At 47.0% G+C, this 19,097-nt stretch overlaps 2 protein-coding genes across 2 annotated transcripts; both read right to left on the bottom strand.

Annotated features, from left to right (window-relative positions):
• Window positions 1–446: 446 nt before the first annotated feature.
• FIESC28_09261 (uncharacterized protein) lies at window positions 447–5,063 on the bottom strand (the record flags this gene model as incomplete). Its single annotated transcript, XM_031163398.1, has 2 exons — window positions 447–4,798; window positions 4,850–5,063. 2 exons carry the CDS (start codon window positions 5,061–5,063, stop codon window positions 447–449), a joined length of 4,566 nt encoding a protein of 1,521 aa, XP_031012565.1.
• A 1,172-nt stretch (window positions 5,064–6,235) lies between these two features.
• On the bottom strand, window positions 6,236–7,414 carry FIESC28_09260 (uncharacterized protein; the record flags this gene model as incomplete). The annotated part of the gene is made up of 1 exon (XM_031163397.1): window positions 6,236–7,414. The coding sequence occupies one exon, from the start codon at window positions 7,412–7,414 to the stop codon at window positions 6,236–6,238; it is 1,179 nt and encodes a 392-aa protein (XP_031012564.1).
• Window positions 7,415–19,097: the final 11,683 nt, after the last annotated feature.

Below are 19,097 nucleotides of genomic sequence, written 5' to 3'. Positions count from 1 at the left end.
TGGTGTCGCGTGTGGCGGAAGCTTAAGTGTGGCATCCGGAGTTCAGCCACACTACAGCATCAACAACTTACACGTAGGACAACATGAATAGTCCAAAATGAATAAAATTCAGATGGCAAGGAATATCATATACCTAGTTGTTTTCTAATTGTAAGTGTATATCTGGATATGGAAATAATCCATGAACAAACTCGCTCTCGCCATGGGAGCTGGAGGCCAGAGTATAAGATACAGCTACACTTCCATATATAGCATACAGTTGCAATTGTTATTCTGCAGAGCTTCATCAATCAAGGCATTCTTATAAGTCTAGACAGGACCAAGTCTTAATTCATTACTCTATCCAGAGTTCCAGTGTATGGTATACCAGCCAACTAAAAAGTACTTGCTCTTGCTCTTTGTTTCTCAATCAACTCCAGGGGAATGTTTCTAATTGCATCCCGATTCTACTGAAACACAAACACAACTCCCATTCGATCCACCGAAACGCTCATGGTGTAGGGAGACTCCAGCAACGCCACGTCTAAGATAGCATCCATATGTGACTGCAGCAACTGTTGCTGTTGAAGGGAAATAACTGTCGATCTCGGCGGTCGCGCACTGGAGGATTTCGCTTTAGATCCAGAGCCCGCATTAGGAGCTGTCGGTGCTTGTCTAGGAAATCGCTCCATATTTAGTGTCAGCGCCGTCGAGGGGTGTGATGTTGTATAAGTTGGCTTGGCTTGTTCTGGTGTGAGTCCGCTGTAGATGAAGGAGCTCTCCATTCGTGAGAGGTCCCAGAACCGCAGTCGTTTGTCTGAACCACCCGTGACAATGAACGCGTGTCTAACGTCTCTAGAATCGTCCACAGTTGCAGTGCCAACAACCATAGCGCGAACACCTCGATCGGCGTTTGCTGTTTCGCTTGGCTCGATATCGGTAGCGTATCGTCCAAGCATCCCCTCCCGTTTGTCTTCATCCACGTCCCATGCTTCGTACCCCTTAAGCCCGTCTTTGCCGCTTCCAACCCGATAGATTTCTCGGCAGACCGTTTTCTCGAGATCCCAGACTGTGACTTCTCCTTGGCCTGTTCCTCCCGAGATGCATACCCATTTACCACGGCCCTTGGTGGGGTGTATGCAAATTCTGTAGATTGATCCTTTACCTGGCAGACCCCAACCCTTAAGTCGCATCTTGAAACGCAAGTCCCAAAGGTCAACTACTCCGTGAGAAGTGCCCACACAAAGCCAGTTACGCTTCCTATCCACACAGAAACAAGTAGGTGTTCCATGGTGCACTGGATTCTCTAGTGTGTAAAGGAGATCCATGGTTCTCAAGTCAATGCCTATAATCCTCGAACGATTCGTGGCGATGATGAGGACCGAGTTTGATTCTTGCCTGAAATGTTCGCACCATACCGCAAACTCGCCTTCTGGAAGCTGATGTTCGCGTAGAACACGTAACTTGCCGTACCTGATCACACCACTATTCGAAACTGTGTCGACCTTGACAACGTGCACGCTGCCATCTGACGCGCAACTCACGAAGCAATGTGAGTTTTCAACAAAACAGAGGGCAACAACCCGTGTGTTGTCACCATGTTTATGGACCTGGCGGGAACGATGTGTGATATTACGCTCGAGTCGTGCTGTATCCCAGACTCTCACGGTGCCGTCATCGCCGCCAGTTATGAAGAAGACATGATCAGGAGATGGCAGCACCCTGTTGACGGGACCCTTATGTTCGGCAAATGTTGCGACAAGCTGACCCTCAGGCTTCCAGGGCTCTTCCCCAGGCTGAACGCTAACGCGGCTCGCTTTGCTTCTCTTAATGGGCGTGACAATAGGTCCAAACTCGATAACATCACGGGGGAAGTTATCAACATACATGTTGTCCAGCATTCTCTGGATACTTGGGTCGTTCCCATCGTAACTATGCTTCGCCACTTGACGGCGTGCAGTGTCCCCGTCCTTACCGTTGGAAGTTGGCAGTTGTTCTGCTGAGGCTTGAGCAAAGGGTCCTTCAACTTGGCCAAATGCATTAGTGTCGGTAGTACCAGTCTGTGCAATTGATTTGTTTCTGTCTTTGCGGTCGAGCAAGCTCAGTGCACTTGCCTGGTGGCGGATGGCATTTCTAGATGATGACTCTCCTTGAGTGTGTCTGTCATCTGTCTGGCCTGCTTGTGACGCTGATGGTGTCCTGGCATGTGTTCGGCCAACAGCAGCTGGTGACAGGAGACGACCTGATGGGCGCGGTCCAACACTTTGTACTCGGCGGTTATTACTGGCCTTCTTCTTTCCGCCAGTCGAGTCATCAATGGTCATTGAAGCGTCCAAAAGGGCGTCTGCAATGGTATAAGGTTCTTCTGGTCGCTCGAGGTTGGCAACTACTCTGGGGTCGCGAAGGGGTGTCTCGTCAAAGAACACAGTTTGAGGAGTGACTCCTAAGCTCTTAAGAGAAATCACTCCATTAGACGTGCTGCCATCTGCAGTTGAGGCATCCCGTGCCTTCATCTTGCTAAGGCGCCAGATGAATTCTCTCATAGCGTCGAGCTTTAACTCGTCCTCGTGTTTCAGTCCAAGGTTTCTGAGCTTTGCCAACCACTGCTCATCTTCTTCATTGCGAGCTACCCGTCCCATGGAGCTTTGAATCAAATCCTGAGAAGATCGGCTTGACTTAGAGCCAAACAACAAGGGCTTCAGCTGCTGCAGTGGCTTCCAGTAGTTGCCACGCTCAGTTTTCAAAGCCCAATTAATGGCCTGATCGAAGACGTTTCGCGTTAGTGGTCTCTTGAGAGCATCGAGGATATTGAGCAACTGGAAGTCAGACAGGACCTCCACTTTCAAGAACGGCGTTACAAGAGGCATCAAGGTACACCTCACATCAGCAGGTTCCAAGAAGCGCGCTGACTCGGACAAGAACTCTGCCGCCGACTCCCGTATCCAAATATTCGGGTGCATGGTAAATCGGCTGATGAGGTCAACCAATTCCCAAATCTTGGGTTTTGATAGTAAGCCCAGCCTAGCCAGCTGAGCAAGAGAATGAAGTGCCGCTTGCACTACGTTTTCCTCTGTGTCAGTTAAGGCTTGAATCATGAGAGGTAGCATAAACTCCTCCAAGCTCGTGCTTCCAACAAAGGTTGCGATGCCAACAATCGTATCGAAGAATGCACATTTGAGTGTCCAATCGCGATCATTGAGATAAGTATTAAGGTGGGTAAGGAGAACATCATTCGAATGATCATCAAAGAAGTAGCACAAGTCAGGTACCGAGGCCAAAAACGCTCTTCGAACCGAATTGTCCGAATCTTCCACCAACTGCTTGGTATGACTTTCAAGAACCTCAAAGAGTTGTCGTCCAGCATTATCGAAAACACTCTCGAAGTTGGCCTTAGCATCCGCGCCTGGTTCGATCTCTGGATCTGCGATCGGGACTGAGCCATCAGCACGAAGACTCGACGCCATATCAAGAAATCTTTGCGCAGTCGTCGCAAGACTTCCTAAGCAAGAAGCATATGCTGCTCTCACCAGTGGGCTAGCCACTCTGGATCGTGAGCCTAATGCTATCTCCATGCGAGGCAACACGTATTCTACCAGAACGTGAGAATTGATGGGTGTCACCATCTTCACAAGCTCCAGGAGCTGCGTGATGGTTCGAATAGCAGCAATCAATACCAAATCCGTCTCGTCCGGGACAAGAAGAGTCATTAGATACGGAAGCACCCTGTCTAACTTGGCCTCATCAGTCAACCTTTCGGAGAAGGCAAGGAGTACATCGCATGCTCGAATCCGGGAAGATGCACGAGCAGTATTTCTGAGTTGAGACACAATCAGTGTCAAGAATATCAATGTTCCGTCGTCTTCAGGCGGTTCTAGAGCAGATGACACTGTATGACTGTGGTTGGGAATATTCAGCCGTACAGGGAAATGTGAAAGGCTCAGCCTTGAAGATGGTACTAGTTCCTCAGAGGTTCGCTTCTCGAGCTGATATCCGAGGAAGTATGAAATCTTATCAAAGTCGTAGAACACGCGGTCGATTCGATCATCGGCTTCTCCAAGGTTCTTTGAAGCACCTGACATAGGGTTGTTTCCCGACGAGGGATCGGTTATGAGTCCCATATACTGATGCAGAAAATTGTAGAAGTAATGCGGAAACACTTTGCCCTTCCAAAAATCCAGGTATTGTTCCGCTGAGTATCGCTTCTCCGGATCGAGCTGAATCATGTGTGCTATCATGTCGGCGATATCTTTATCTGCGATGACACTCAAATGTGTAATAACAGGATCGTACTCGCCCCGACGATACTTATACAACTGAGCGAGACTAAAGATTTCCGATTCCAAGAACATTTGCGCAATTACACAACCAGCACTGAAGATGTCCATTGCCCATGTCATCTTTGCCTTCTGCGGCGGTGCCTCTCCAGAAGCAAAGAAACGTTCGGGAGCAATATAACATGTGCGGCGGCCTGACGTATCGAAGAAGTACGAGAAATCAGCCGGGTTGTCGTCGGGCAGCATAACAGGCTTATACGCGGACGAGAAATCCGATAGATAGAGCCAGTTCCAGGAGGTCACGAGGACATTCTGCGCCTTAATATCGCCGTGGTAGACATCTCGCGCATGGCAATCGCGCAGAGCGCAAAGAAGCTGAAAGGCCAACCATTTCTTTTCTATATCTTCCAAGAACGGCCGAGTGCTGAGTCGATCGTAAAGCGAGCTGTAAAGGAACTGGCGGACAAGGTAACCGTTTGATTCAGTCTCGATAATGCGCTGGAATCCGAGGGCGTTAGGGACGTCTGATATCGCTCTATGCTGCTCTGAACATGGTCAGTAATTCCCTTACAGGATGAAGCATGCATGAAGCTCACCGATGATCTGCTTCTTGTACTTCTCTAGCTTGACCTCCGTATATGGCTTGACAAGGACTTTGACAAGGACTAGACCATTCTCGTGGCGACCACGAATAGTCTTCATAAACCTCGCATTCCCAATACTCTTCTCATACTGCACATCACTCAGTTCCGAGATATCGATGCCCGCGTTGCCGACAGACGGCGTCGCGAGGGAGAACCCTTGACCCATGGTTTGGCGGGGGGCCTAACGAAATGGTAGAAGCTATCGGTTGGCCGTGCATGAAGCCGTCGTCATTTTGGGTAGGTTGGATTGCGAAAGGAAGCGGTTGGGTATGGCCTATCGAGACTTTCGGCGATTAAACTTTATCGTTGCAAGTATGGAGAAGCAAGCTACAGTCGGAGTCGTAGTTGTTGATGTGAAAGTGCAAGTGAAGCAGGAGCCACAGGGGACGTCATACGGGCGCAGGTGGTACCTGAGCACGCGGTCAGTTGGCCCACACCATTGAGGTAAGACCAACCGCATCTAAGAGCCTCACCATGAGGCTCAAGGCAAAGACACAGGAGCCTTCAGGCATGAGTTCACTGAACAGTTAGGGCAGTCAAACAGTAACAGACTTTCTAAAGATATAAAGTTACTGAACAGGCTGGAAATTCACCCAGTGGCGCCACCTTGACAGCCCAACACAACAGATCATATAGCAGCCTACTACGTTAAAGTATTCACTCTGCCACAAGCACATCTTAATAACGGCGAGTTATACGTAGGTAGCTAATATCATTAAGGATCTGTTTCTCTGCGGTTTGAAAACCACTCAAAGATAAGCAGTCAATCTCACCAAGTCACTCGATAACACAGTTCAATAAGTCATAAGAAAAGATATTAATAAAATTGTACCAGATCACAACTCATGCGATCTCTTTTCAAGTATTCCCATTGTTCGTAACCGTGAACCTAAGATATAGTATAGAGAAGAAGGGCTATATAAAAACAAGAAGAGAGATAAAAATCAACAATATTCCCTTTCGACATTGGATGCAATAATCAACCCCGACGCTATGAATGGTCTTTCTTTTTTAGTGAAAAGAAATGAGCAAAGACAGACAAACTAAATGAGAAAAAAGACAAAGCTCATTCTTGCCATGCCTCATGCTTCATGATATGTAAACGAAAGATGTGAGGCTTGTTTTCAAAACATTTTTGAACATAACAAATCCCAGGTAGAATTTTCTTCTTCTCTCCCGACGCTTTCTTCTTTCTTTCCCAAGTCCCGATACGCCAGTAATGATATGGATGAGTGACAATTGCTGTTTTGAAACACGATATGAATAGCGGGCTGAAAAGCAATGGAGAGTCATGGCGCTTTAATGAATAATAGCCCAGGCGCAAGGCTCGCGTCCACTCTATGGACCGCGGCTGCGCATCGCCCGGGTTGATCGATATTGTAGTTTGGGCATCTCCATCTCGACATCAATGCCCTCGTCGGCTTCCATGATGTTTGGATCCACCGCCATGGGCGCCATGGGATCCGGTGCTGGAGTGGGTTCGGCAGCTTCTAGCTTTGCGGGCTCCAGTTTGTTGTTCTCCTCCTTTGTGGGTGTGGGAGTTGGGCTGCCTTCCTTGAGGCCGGCCGACATCTCGCGACGCATGCTGATGGGTCGCCGTGTGCGGACCTTGCCCATCTCGCCTGTTTCCTTGGCCAGTTCAGGTTCTTCGCGCTGGACGCGCTCCATTTCTGTCTTGGCCATCTCGAGGACCTCGGTAAGTCGCTTCTGCACCTTGCTGATTTCATCATTGCAGTCTCCGTCGCGCAGGAACTGGTGGGCACCGTGCTCGCACATGCTCTGCACAAATTCAAGACCCTTATCGAGATTATCGTATACATCGGGGGGCTGATCACCAGCGCCGGGCCGTGCTATTGACATGGGGCCGAATCGCCTGCTGCTCATATATCGTAGCGAAGGGAGTGCGTCGTCATTGTTGCCATCCTCTGACACGTCTTGCTCGGCCAATTTCTTGATCTGGGCGACTCTTGCGGCCATCTTGGCCTTGCGCATCAAGTTTCGACTCGATGAGACGAATCGCACAAGTTCGTCAAAGAAGCCCTGAACATAGCTGTCGTAGTAAACAATAATCATGGTTCTTGTTCGGTAGGCGGCGGGAGCGTCGTCGTTGGACATCATAGATGGTGACTTGGGCTTTTTCTTTACTACAGCTCGTGCTCTAGCTTGCGCTGTCTTGATAATCTCTTGTTGTTGACGAATGGAACCGGGACTCGGTGTATGCACCTTGGGCGTATTGGTTTTAACTGGTGTTTGCGCTCCGTTCTCGGCAGTAGCATCTTCGAGAATGTCTTCGTCGTTGGGAGCCTCAGCGTGGACTACCGGAGGGTCATCTTTAGGCTTTAGCGACTCAGTCGAGCCCTTATTGCGAAGGGACTTTGTCTCTGGATTCCGTCCTTCTGCTGCAGCGACAGCGGCCAGCTCGGCCTGGCGTCGGTCGATCTGGCCGCTGAGGTCGTCGAGGCGCTGCAGCCAGTCTGGAACGTTGTTCGCAAGGTTTTTGAGAGCGTCCATAGCCATGTCGCGGAAATCTGCTTCTCGCGGTGGAGCCGTGTTGGCTGTTTTGTAAGGGGCCAGGTGGTTTTCACCCGACTCCCCAAATGTCGGATTGAAATTCGGTGATGGATTGAGCTGGAGCTGAAAAGCTACGTCTTTTGCAGAGAGGTATGACGAAGGATGGGGTCAGTTGGGGGAGTGAGAATGTGTCGGGGTACTGTGGCAAATGATCGCAGAATGATCGGCGTAGTTCGTGTTCTGGGCTGGGTCGAGACCCAATTCGTATCAATATTATCGAAGAGATGAGATGTAAATGGTCAATTAAGCACCATAAGCTTTCAACAAACACTGAAGTTTGGTGGCCGAGACCCGCAACAGTCTATTTTATTGTCGTGATGGTCGTAATCGTCGTAAGCGTCGTTATAGTATAAAACTCCCTTCGCACAAGTGATATATGAAGGCGGGCAACTTGGATCGGGCAAGAGACAAAGTTTGGAGAGCTTGAAGGCAAATGCCGAAAGTTGGAGGAGGAGGATGGATGCTTAAGATTAGAAGCCAAGACTGGTTGGTTCAGACGAATTGGTGGATGATTCGAGTTGGTCTCGTTCTCGACGGGTTAGATGGGTCCACTAAGAATGGCACCTGGCGTGATGAATTGGATTGATGTTGGTTGTGAACAGAACCAACAGTGATAATAAGTAAATGGTGATGATGAAGAGGACAAGTCGAGTCGAGTTAAGTTGAAGGGAATGAATGAACAAGGGCTCTCACTCGGGCTCTGATAAGTCAAAGTCAAGTCCACTCCAAACCAACAAAAAAAAAGTTGCAGTTGCAGATGCACTGGAGCTGTCGACAGCGGAGAACAACGACAAGGACAGGGGATCTCAACGAGGTCGAGCGGAGACTCTGGCCCTCCTGGGAATAATGCACCGGGTAGTGCGGCGGGGAGGAAAGGAAGCTAGGTAAGCAAGAGGCTAGAGAGGGAGCGCGGAAGACGGAATTGAAGCGTTGCAAGAAATCGTCTTTCTCTTCTTCCCTAGTCCGGTCCGAAAGCCCTGTCTTGCTTTTGCTTAGGTTTGTGTCTAGGGTCTTGTCTTGTTCGATCTCTCTCTCCTCTAGTGAATCAATCCCTCCGGCGATTTTCTAAGCTGCTCTCCGAAGGCAGGGATTGGCTGAGCTGGGCTGCTCTGTGATCGGGAGAAGCAAGCCACAGTCCGCTAACGACGGGGTGGACCTCGACAGGTTGGAGCTTGGCTCAGAGGGCAGAGAGACGGGAGTTTTCTGATTCCCCTAGGGCTCTTAGGGCGCGGGAGTTGGAAAGACTAGTTCCCCGAAGCGGCAAGGAGTATGTTGTAGAGGCGCCGGATATCAATTAAGAGACCGGTTATGAGTGGAAGACAGGAGGAGGGAATTGCGGAGAAGCGGGATGGGATAAAAGAGTAAAGAGGTAAATTAGAGCAGAGAATGGGAAAGAGAGAAGAAAGAAAGAACAGGAGGAAGATCGGATCAGAGACAGATAAAGTTGACCTAAGCCCTGTCTGTAGTTAACTGTAACCCCAATAAACGAAAAAAGAAACAGTCAGTTCTTCTTGTTCAGTCTTGATCAGCATGGATCCATTGCCATGCGAGCGAAAAGGCGGGATGGGGATGGCGAGAGATTTTATTGCAGTAGACGAATGCAATGTAATGCATAGCCATCCATACATTACCTTACATTACATGGCATGTATGTACATGACATGGATGCTTCAAGGTCATGGCCGTCTCATAGAGACGAGAGGAGAAGAGAGAACCTAACCCAGGGTGTACAGTAGACTACCCATAGGGGGGTGTCAACTGAAATCATACCTACTGCAGGCGTGTAGTTACAGTGAGTACAGTCGCACATCGAAGGAACTGGTCGGCACACTGCATATTGCATACAACTCCATGTATTGTAGGTACTACATTTCTTCCCTTCCAGTGACATTGAATCAGTAGAGATTCTACAGTGAATAAATGCTTTAGATTAAATCAATTAAAGAATGAGTGAATCAGGCAACTCTCAAAAGATGGCAATTGGAAACATCCATGCATCTCAAGTCATGAGAGCATGGCCAGATGGCGGCAGGGCGGTAGGAAGGACACCCGCGGCGGCACAGTACAGCACAAGCAAGGTAATTCTTTACAGTGCCTTGGCTGATGAAGGAACAAGATGCAAGTAATACCAAGGTATCATTGTCGAATGCAATGCACGCTACTACTCTACTATACGGACTATACTACATACTACAGTAGACGTCAAAACATCCTCACTGATGATCAAGATGGGCTTTGACCTTTTTTCTTTCAAACTCTAAAAAGAGGCCATCACCAAAAACCTAAGACAAAACATCACATCAGGATACATGGACTCTGTCGATGTTATCGGATGCACTAGCACTACGACGGATGCGATATACGCCACTGGGGTCATCAGCCAACAAGTGGGTGTGAGAGACGATAATCAAGAATGTGGGATGTGCGGGACGGCGTTTGATGAGAGTCAGAAGGGAGAAATGTGATGACTGTCTCTATCTCCAATGACACAAAACGGCTTGACTACCTACTGTATGTGTGTGTATTAACCAATCTAAGCATCAGTCAGCCATACCCATAACCCAATCATATCAGACCTGTTCCGAGAGTACATCCTCTCTTCTCTTCGCTATCATGAGTGCCAGTCAAGCCGTACTCGTAAACAGGGAATGTCTTCAGCGGGGATCATTCGGTGGAGTCTCAACGGAAGAGAGTCCATTCTCAACTGAACCCACGGCCGATGTTCTCTCACATGCTATGCTATGCTGTAAAGACCAAACCAACAACAATCCAGTCCGTCGACGTAACATTTGGTGTCTAGGTATATCCATGATATGACTTGCCTCAAAGTAGAACAAACATTCTTTACAAAACAGCAACACAACACAACACAAAGCTCATCCGTCGATCGTTGTCCAACTTCGGCCCGTCAACATTACAGTACTAAACTATCCGTGCCTCTCCTCTCACGATACATACATAATCCGCAAGACATTCCCTCGTGCCAAATCGCCGGGTTTTTCGTAAACATTCTCTCTCTTCGCCCTACAAGTCTGAATCGGGAGATTCTTGCGCTTGTAGGACATCAACGTCAACGTCAACGGAAGGGAGAGGCTTTTTGATCGGCATGGCTTTGGTCAGGAAACGGAGTAGAATTTATGCTAAGTGCCGTGCTTATTTGCATGCCAGAGATAACCTCCTACGTCCGAGCGTAAAATGAGTTTTGGCTCTATGACCTCTAAGAGAATGTAAATTATCTGTGGCATTTCTGGGCGCTCATGTCAAGTTGAGTGTAGGTAGGTATGTATTTTGCTTTTTCCGTACAACCAACTCTCGGCCCTTGAACCCTTGACGAACTTGAATCCTTGCCTACCCTCCATCTTCTTTATTTGTTTTGATGGATAGGTAATTGATTGATCGGTAGCTTTTCTGTAGAGAACCCTCCGGTTGATGTTGTACAAAACAGTTGGCACCTGACTTTGAGAGAGGGTGTATCAGGTACGGATAGATGTCATGACAGATGCTGATGATGGACATGAGAGTCTGTGCCTTGTATCGCCTCAATTCTGTGTACTTTTGAGGCTCTATCTAAATGACAGGGTCTCGAAATCTTCCATTGCTCTAGAAAACACCAAGAAGCAAAAACTCCCCATCACCGGTCCGTCCCCGCAAGTTTCAAGTATATCACACTATAAACAAGGGCTAGACTCTATGCCCATTTTATTAATCACGGGGAAAAGGTCTTGATCAGAACAAACTACCCTTGTCAGATCTTCGGGCGTTGAAACGACCTACCTAGGTAGGAAGGTAGATACTTACAGAGTAGAGGTTTTGTCGCACCGCAGAGTTACCCGTTGTTTTGTACGACGGGGAGCATAAATTGAAAAATCGCATGGCTATTACCGGTTCGCTGCAATTCCTACATTAGGTAATTACACAACGTATCGGGAAGAAAGGAACCATCAGCCTTGTTCTTTTGAGTCCAGTCCTATCCAAGTTACATTATGGAAGGCAAGGCAAAGATGGACAAGTCAGAGTAGTATTCAGAAAACCCGCATCTTGTGCCTATTCTGGCATCTCGTCTCTTGAGAATTGTCAGAGTTGTTCCGTCGCTCCGTTCGTAGTAACACTGTAGATGATCGTCGACACGGATAGACAATGCAGCATACATATGCATCGGGTTGTATTGATCAACAATCCTTGATCAACCTCCACTATAAGTCCGTCGGGGTCATTACTTACGATATCCGACTTGTTATGAAGTTCTTAAATAATGATTGTTAAATAATGATAAACTTGGTCAATCAGTTGGTCGTTGGTTGTTGGTTATTCTTCCGGTGACGGTCAAGGGTATCACCAAGAAACCGAAACCAGGTGAGGTGGTTACAGAACCAACTGCCCATCAAGAGAGGCTGCGTAGTACCTGTCTATTGTAGCTAAGTCTCATCTCGCCGCGTGTCAAACGGACAGAGGACAACGCAGCAGCCAAGGGATCATCTTGCATAACGGTACTGCATATCAACGTCGCATTCTAAAGAGTCTACTCCGTCGTCTTCTGTAACATGACAACTTTATGATCAACCGTTGATTATTCCCTAGAATAGTCTTTCTCCGACAGTCCTAAAAACCAAAAGTTGAAACGATCTTTGTTGACAATTAATCCCGTCTATTCTATGTCTCCGTCTCCTCTTGTTGTCTCCGCCCTGCTTCTCGCTTCGCCCTCGCTTCCGCTATGGGTCGGTCCCTCGAGACAGGATTGGATCTCAATGACGGTCAAGTAAAACTCACTTTTGCGCCCGGTCATAAGAGACTGTAAAAGTTACATATTACATGTATTATATAGTACTTACTGCAAGTACTCCCCGCCTGTATCCGTATACTGCACATACATGTTTTGTGTCATAAATGTCTTGTTCCGTTCGGCACTTGGGAAGCGAGGTCTTTACTAGTCATGTTTTGCTATGCTATTCATGCCCAACAGATGAGACTATCTATAGATACAAGCAAGGTTTACAGATTGCAGGCGTCAACAATTCATCACCTGACCTCGACTCAAACTCTGTTGATCAAGATATCCATGACAATCCAATTAGAAACGATTCTGTTACTTTTCAAGTTGTGACCCTCGAGGTTTTTCCCTTCCCAAAACAAGTGCCGTGGCTTTGTCTGCATGGATTCAAAATGTCTCATCGTTTTAAACAACCCCCAGTTTCTTCAGGCGAGCCGGCTTCTCTCACCCACTCATCATGCGGTTGGTAGGGAAGCAGGGGTTGCTTGACAGGTCTAGACTTCTGTAGAACTTGGTCTTACGCGCTCTCAAGAGTTGAACGGTGTGAATGTCTGTCAATCTGATATATGAATGCCTATACAAGTTAGCTGCTGTTCTTCTTCTTAGTCTGCTGTAGCTTCCAAGGATCGACGAATAGCGCCCGTTGGTCTTTTTCTTTTCGTGGGCGTCGGTTCGCTCCGGATTTGACGATGCACAGAAAAATAAACGGTCAGAAGTACCTTTGCTGTTCCAATGACGAGCTATTACATAAATGGCACTCTGACGTTGAGATTTGAGAGACCTACATACTGCCGGCTGGCACGCGTGAGTGAGACAGTTGCAGCAAATTGAGCCTATAACAAGGTCAACAGAGACATGCATTGTACATCCTGTAGTTGAGTTTATGAGGCCTGTATTCTAAGTCTGTGACATTTTGACAGGTCGATTCTTTAGACAACTCTCAGACCTTCGACTCAGTGACTTCTACTCATTCTTCTGACAGGCCACCCTCCTCCGGATCAACTCCGAGGAGGCTTGCCCAGTCCTGCAAGCTGTCAAAGTCCATTCTTGGCTTGTTGGTTGGTTCGAATTGTTGGTCCAAAACGAGACCGCCAAGATAACCATCAGGCACAATGTCTTCATTTACGCGTGTCATTGCTGACGGTCAATTGCGGTCTCAAACAGGTCATTATTACAATCGACTGCCGGATAATCAGTCCAGTCTAGCCACAATACACAATACTAACTACTGCAAACTGAGTCTTGATATGGATGGATTGCTTGCATGTAGGGATTGTCTATACTAGTCCTAGCGAGCTTGCTAGTCCTCAGCTGAACGAGGTCCTTGCGTTTTATACATCGTATTCTTAATTATCGTATTCAAATTTAATATCAGTCAGTATTGTCTCATACTTGTCTCATTGGAAGAGGAGAAATATGCACCTCGGTCCTTTTGTCCTATTTGAGACGACAACATTCGTAACTTGAGTTACATCACTAATAAGAGAAAGGCTTCGATTAATATAACACGTACTTGACATGGCAATGGCCCACTGCGGCAGTGGAGTTGTTAGTTCTGTAGATCATGGTCTCATGTCTTTTACATGGACCTGGTGACAAACTGTCAGTGTGCTTTATATCTCCACTGAGATACCTTAGTCGACCAACTGATTCGGCCATTGTCCGGTTTAGGGCTGGATTTGAAGCAAATTTCACGGCTATTGAGACTAGGCTCTTGATATTTTGAGGCGTTGAGGCCAGCGGCAGGCAGATCTGTGCTACTGCCGACGGCTTTCCTATATCAAATAAGCTTGGATATCATGACAGCTTTATCAGTATCAACTGTCATTAGTTCGATAGTGTTGGTGGCGGACGGACCTTGCGTAGCTTCGAGTGGCTTACATGCCGGGAATAGTTATCCACATAGCACGGTTGTAAGTGTTGGTGCAGCCCCTCGAAGAAGCAAGTATTGCAAAGGCTGTAAGATGAGGCTCGCCGGCAGTTCTTATCAGGGCCAGGGATGTTTACACGATGCACAGCGCATTGAATGCCCATCTCGGTGGCTATGGCAATGTCAAAACAGCATATGACATGCCTACCTGGTCAGGACGTTCCATCAGATATACACGTGTAGGGATTTGTGTTCTTTGCTGGGTGTTATTGATGCCTTATATCCTTGCGGTTTCACTCGCTTGTGGTGAAAGCTGAGTTACAGTGCATCGGATATGAAGATGTACAGCTAGCTGTGACTGACTCGAGTCATATACACTCGGAAGCTAGACTATGGATGGTAGAATCGACAGTGGTCTAAGCTATCATGTCAAGGCTTGATATCTACATGAATGGGCAGAGTCTATCAGCATCACATGGAAAGTGATGACAACTCAAGATGGAAACTCTCATGTCACTATGAATTGACATTCCCGCGGAGTCTGGCATACTTGTTCACGATAGCCTCGCTTGTCGGTAATACTATAATCGGCGGCAATAAACGTTGAAGCCTCTTAACCCTAAGGCGTTTTTAAGACAACGCTAGTGATAGCTACAGGATCAAGAGAGAGCTACTCAACTCGGAGCTGCCAAGGGCGGCCGCCTAAATATCTGATAATCTTACTTTGGACCTTTTGTTGCTCTAGAAAGAGAGTAGACATTGTAATGAAGTCCTCCTTCAACTGCTAGCAGTTGGTACTAATCAATGTTTCTAGTCTGTTTTGTTCATAGTAGCCTACAGGTGCAGATATCAACTGATCATTGATGGAAATCAACTACCGTGATAACTCGGAATTAACGCCCGACACTCGGTAGTTACTCTGGACATCCCCAGCTTCACATCACATCTCAAGACCAATTGCTTCTCCCCGGTTATCAGTCTCATAACGGAAACTTTGCCGAGGCAAGGGTCCAAAAGCCATCAACGGACAAAAAAGACTTGACAGGATGTTGACTTGAACTTGTCTTGGGGCTAAACTAATACTGGCAAAGTCTCATCCTCTCCGGATCGGACCCGTTTGTCCCGCTCGATGGGGCGTGAATTTGACTTGACATTGACACTCAATTGCTTGGTTTAGAGTGAAGGAAGGGGTGTGAAACCTGGAGATCCTCTTAGTCTTGATTGACAGACTAGGTAGACTACGTACCGTACTTAACTCACCGGTTGAATACGGACAAGAATAAGGTCAAAGAGCTGCAGCCGGCAACTCACCTGCCTCGGCTTGACAGATACAGATATACGTGCATACCCGCTTGTCGTGTATCCATCGCTCCATAGAACCAACTACGTATTAATGTATTGACATTCAGAAATTAGACGTTACGCACGTGTCCAAAAGCCCTTTCAGAGTCTACAGAGTTGAACTGTAAGCGCCCTCTTTAACCAACCAACTGCGGGCCGCAAAGCTTGGCTTGCATCCTGCAGTTCTGATCCCTGCTCTGCTGAACCCTCGGTAGGGAAAAAGACGCTGCGGACCGATTCAAAACTCGTTCCAAACTAGAAATCGCCGTGATGACATGACATGATGCGAAAATGTCTGTGACTGTCTGTCATCATGTGGCTGAAGTTGACGACAGCACGGCAGATAGAGACGGGATTTAAATCTCTTGGCTTCTGTAAGTCGTCACATACATTACATTCTTGTCTATCTGCATGGTATAATATCTGTAGTAGAGTATGACACGTATTGGGAATATATTCAGGCAGTACGTGGTGTATCAAAATGTCCCCGTAGCCCCAGCCTCTCCCGCACTTCAACGGGGGCATATTATAGTCGAGTGCAGGGGTTGAAACGCACTTTTTACGAATTGAATAAGAACCAAAGAGAAATATTATTACTTCTGTGAAGATGAGTTGCCAATGCTACTCTGGAAGAATACTCAACTGTTTGATATAAACAAGTCTCAAATTAATTCATACAAAGCTAAATCTCCGCTACTACATAGATATAAACCAAGATACGGAAATGCATTCCAAGCAACTGAGACATGCTTCCGTGACTTGCGTGAGCGCCTAGGCATAACAACCAAACAACCAGTCAAATCGCTCCTCATCGTAGATTGCTTCATGCATCCTTCTAGAACAGTCACGTCCCCTTGCCCTGCCCTTGCCCCAGCCTCGTCAATTTCGTCTAACATAAACATAAACAGTAGCGAATATCCTCTTACGGACCATTTCCGCAGCAAAAAACAAGGTCTTGTTGCTCCGTCTGTGCAGTGCAGAACCTGCCTTGCATATGTACGGTAGTTATTGCTTCACCGCAACGTCGATGAGTAAGGGATTAGTCTTGTAGCATCTGAAGAGGAAACAAGGACGATCTCGGAGGAAGCATTACGCGGCGATTAGTTTAGAGCCCGACTCAGATAAACTGCGTTGATCAGATCGCAGATCTTTTTGATCTCGTGGGTCTCGTGTTACTTCCCTGCCTTTATGCTGGTGGAGTATTGTTGTATTGCCTCTGCTACTGCAATATGGTTGCTGTATGGCTTCATCTCGAAACTACGGTTTGAGAGAAACAGATTGATGGCTGACGAACTCATATTGACACAACAAGTAACCATCAACGGTGAAGATTCCCCAATGCTGTTAGCGATCCGTAGAAGACTGAGGCATCTGCGTCGATTTGGGTGATGCATTGGCCGAAGGTGATACTGGAACCCTGGATAGTCTTGATAAAATAGAGCGTCTTAGACATCGACTGACCTCCTTTACAAACTTGCCAGACTTCCAAGTGAATGGCTTTGAAGCCCAGTGTCATCGATAAGGCCGTTTGGTAAGAGACAGACCTGGCAGCATCCAGGTAGTTGCTACCACGAATTGTAAACAACTTGAAGATAGTAAACTTACGACAGAAGGTATCATAGGCCGCAGTCCCGACTATATAAATGAGAAACGAAAGATGCCAATATTAATCGTGTAAAGCTACAGTCATGGTCATTGTACAGACTGAGCGGCGTAACATCAGTCTTCGAGATCGCATAGGTACTACCAAAGAACTTGAACCAAGATGGCCCGATATTCTCAATAGAGTCAAACACTAGAGCCTATTGAACGTAATGGTAGTCTGGGACTATTCTTTACTCTGCTGGTACTGCAAACCCTCGCCTTGGTGTGTCTGATGTGTGAGTGTCAATATCCGTTTCCTCATCTCGGAGCACCTAAACGGAGATCACAACTCAACCCAAACCCCAATTTTAGAGTTTATTCGACAAAGGGTAGCTTTTCCTCGTTGTTTGACAGTATTTTACTCTCGAATAAGTCTCGTTTGCCATGTCTTATTCACACCCAGCTGCATGAACAGACATCTCAGACGTCCACCGTTAGGTATACTTAAACTTAACCAGAACCACTTCCATCTAGATACTGATCTTAAGTAGAGGTACACCCAGAAAGATTCGATCATGCTCGTATACTTCTCTGCGAGTTATCAGGCTCATCTGTTACATTCGACACAGTAGAAGCCCTCTTCGTCCCCATGGAACTAAGTGGCAGATAGAGTCGAAAGGCACAGGAATCGTCGACGTCGAGCGGGTATACAGTAGTAGATCTCCAGTTGATCACTATTCATCTACTTTAACAACTGAAAGCAATATAAACTTCTCTCTTAAGTCTGTGAATGTAATCATGTGCTTGTTCGATACACATGTTACCAGTCTAGGCAGACAACACTGAAACCTGGCAAGGTAATATCGAGGTTTGCGACTTGTGAACTCTTTTAGTATCTATATCCTTCCGTCCTGGTCTCTATTTTCATCTTGCTCCAACTTTCGACTTTATCGTTCTGTCAAGTAGGTGTTTTGCAGTACCTATAACAGTTGCGACTTGGAATATATGTATGTTACCCGGAATCCATGAGGCTAACTGTGACAGCAAGTACTTTGTAGAAAACCGTGCGCTTCACGTAAAGAGCCAAGCTCGTCCCTCTATCGTCGATTTGCTTGACTCTTTTTGACATGATGCATTTCTAGGACGAATTATACACTTGCAAGAGCTGAGTTCGCCCATTGTCAGGTCTCCGTTTGTTCAAGCGATAGTTTCGTAACACCCTCGACCACAAGGTACGGCTACTTCCCTAGAAGAACATTCATATCACATCCTCTGGAATTCTCTGGGTAAGATAGTATAGTGGCTTGTGACTTTATGCGTAGCAAGCTCTGCTCAATTGCCCTGACCCGACACCTGCCCGCAGTCCCGCACTTACCTGCGGTTTGGGAACTCGTGAACAAGTCGAATTATGCATCATAGCTAAAAGTTCAAGCTTGGGAGAGCAAATAGGCAACGCTCTGTATAAGCAAGTTTATGCAAGCAGAGTAGGTGACACCACAAGTGTTCCCACACGGAGATCATATCATATCCAGAAGCCAGTCAAGACAACAAAGCAAGCGCGGTACGTCCCATCACTGCTAACACTCAGATCCTCTTAACGCCAGATGATTGTTTGCTTTTGAGTCCATGAACATAGATGGTCAGCGCGTGCAGCATGCTCTTATGTCCGACCACGTCCGTGTCGCTGATCAACATACGTGCTAGTGAAGGTCTGAGCAGAGCAAACAATCACACGGAACACCGAGTCATTTGCAGAGCATACAGAGTTTACAAGTTACGTTATGTACTTCACAGGAGGCTTGCTGTGTAGCTGATTCCCTTTATTTATTGAGATGTTGACTGTCTATAATTTCTGCCCGGGCAGAAATTCCACCTCGCTTGCTCAGGCCTTAGACAGCAACTTGATTGTTAATGACCATGAATGTACGATTTACTATTAATCACAGCACGAGTGTATTGGAGATCTCTCAAGGTTCTCTGCTAGCCAACTTCCCGTTTCCTTACCGGCAGTTGCCTTCTCCCCACTCCTCAGGTGATAGCCGCATATGCCCATCGGCATTTCCAAT

The sequence above is a fragment of the Fusarium coffeatum genome (assembly GCF_003316985.1).
Source record: "Fusarium coffeatum strain FIESC_28 chromosome Unknown BRIP53273_contig_233, whole genome shotgun sequence".
Taxonomy (NCBI): domain Eukaryota; kingdom Fungi; phylum Ascomycota; class Sordariomycetes; order Hypocreales; family Nectriaceae; genus Fusarium; species Fusarium coffeatum.
This window is presented reverse-complemented; position numbering and strand designations above follow the sequence as displayed.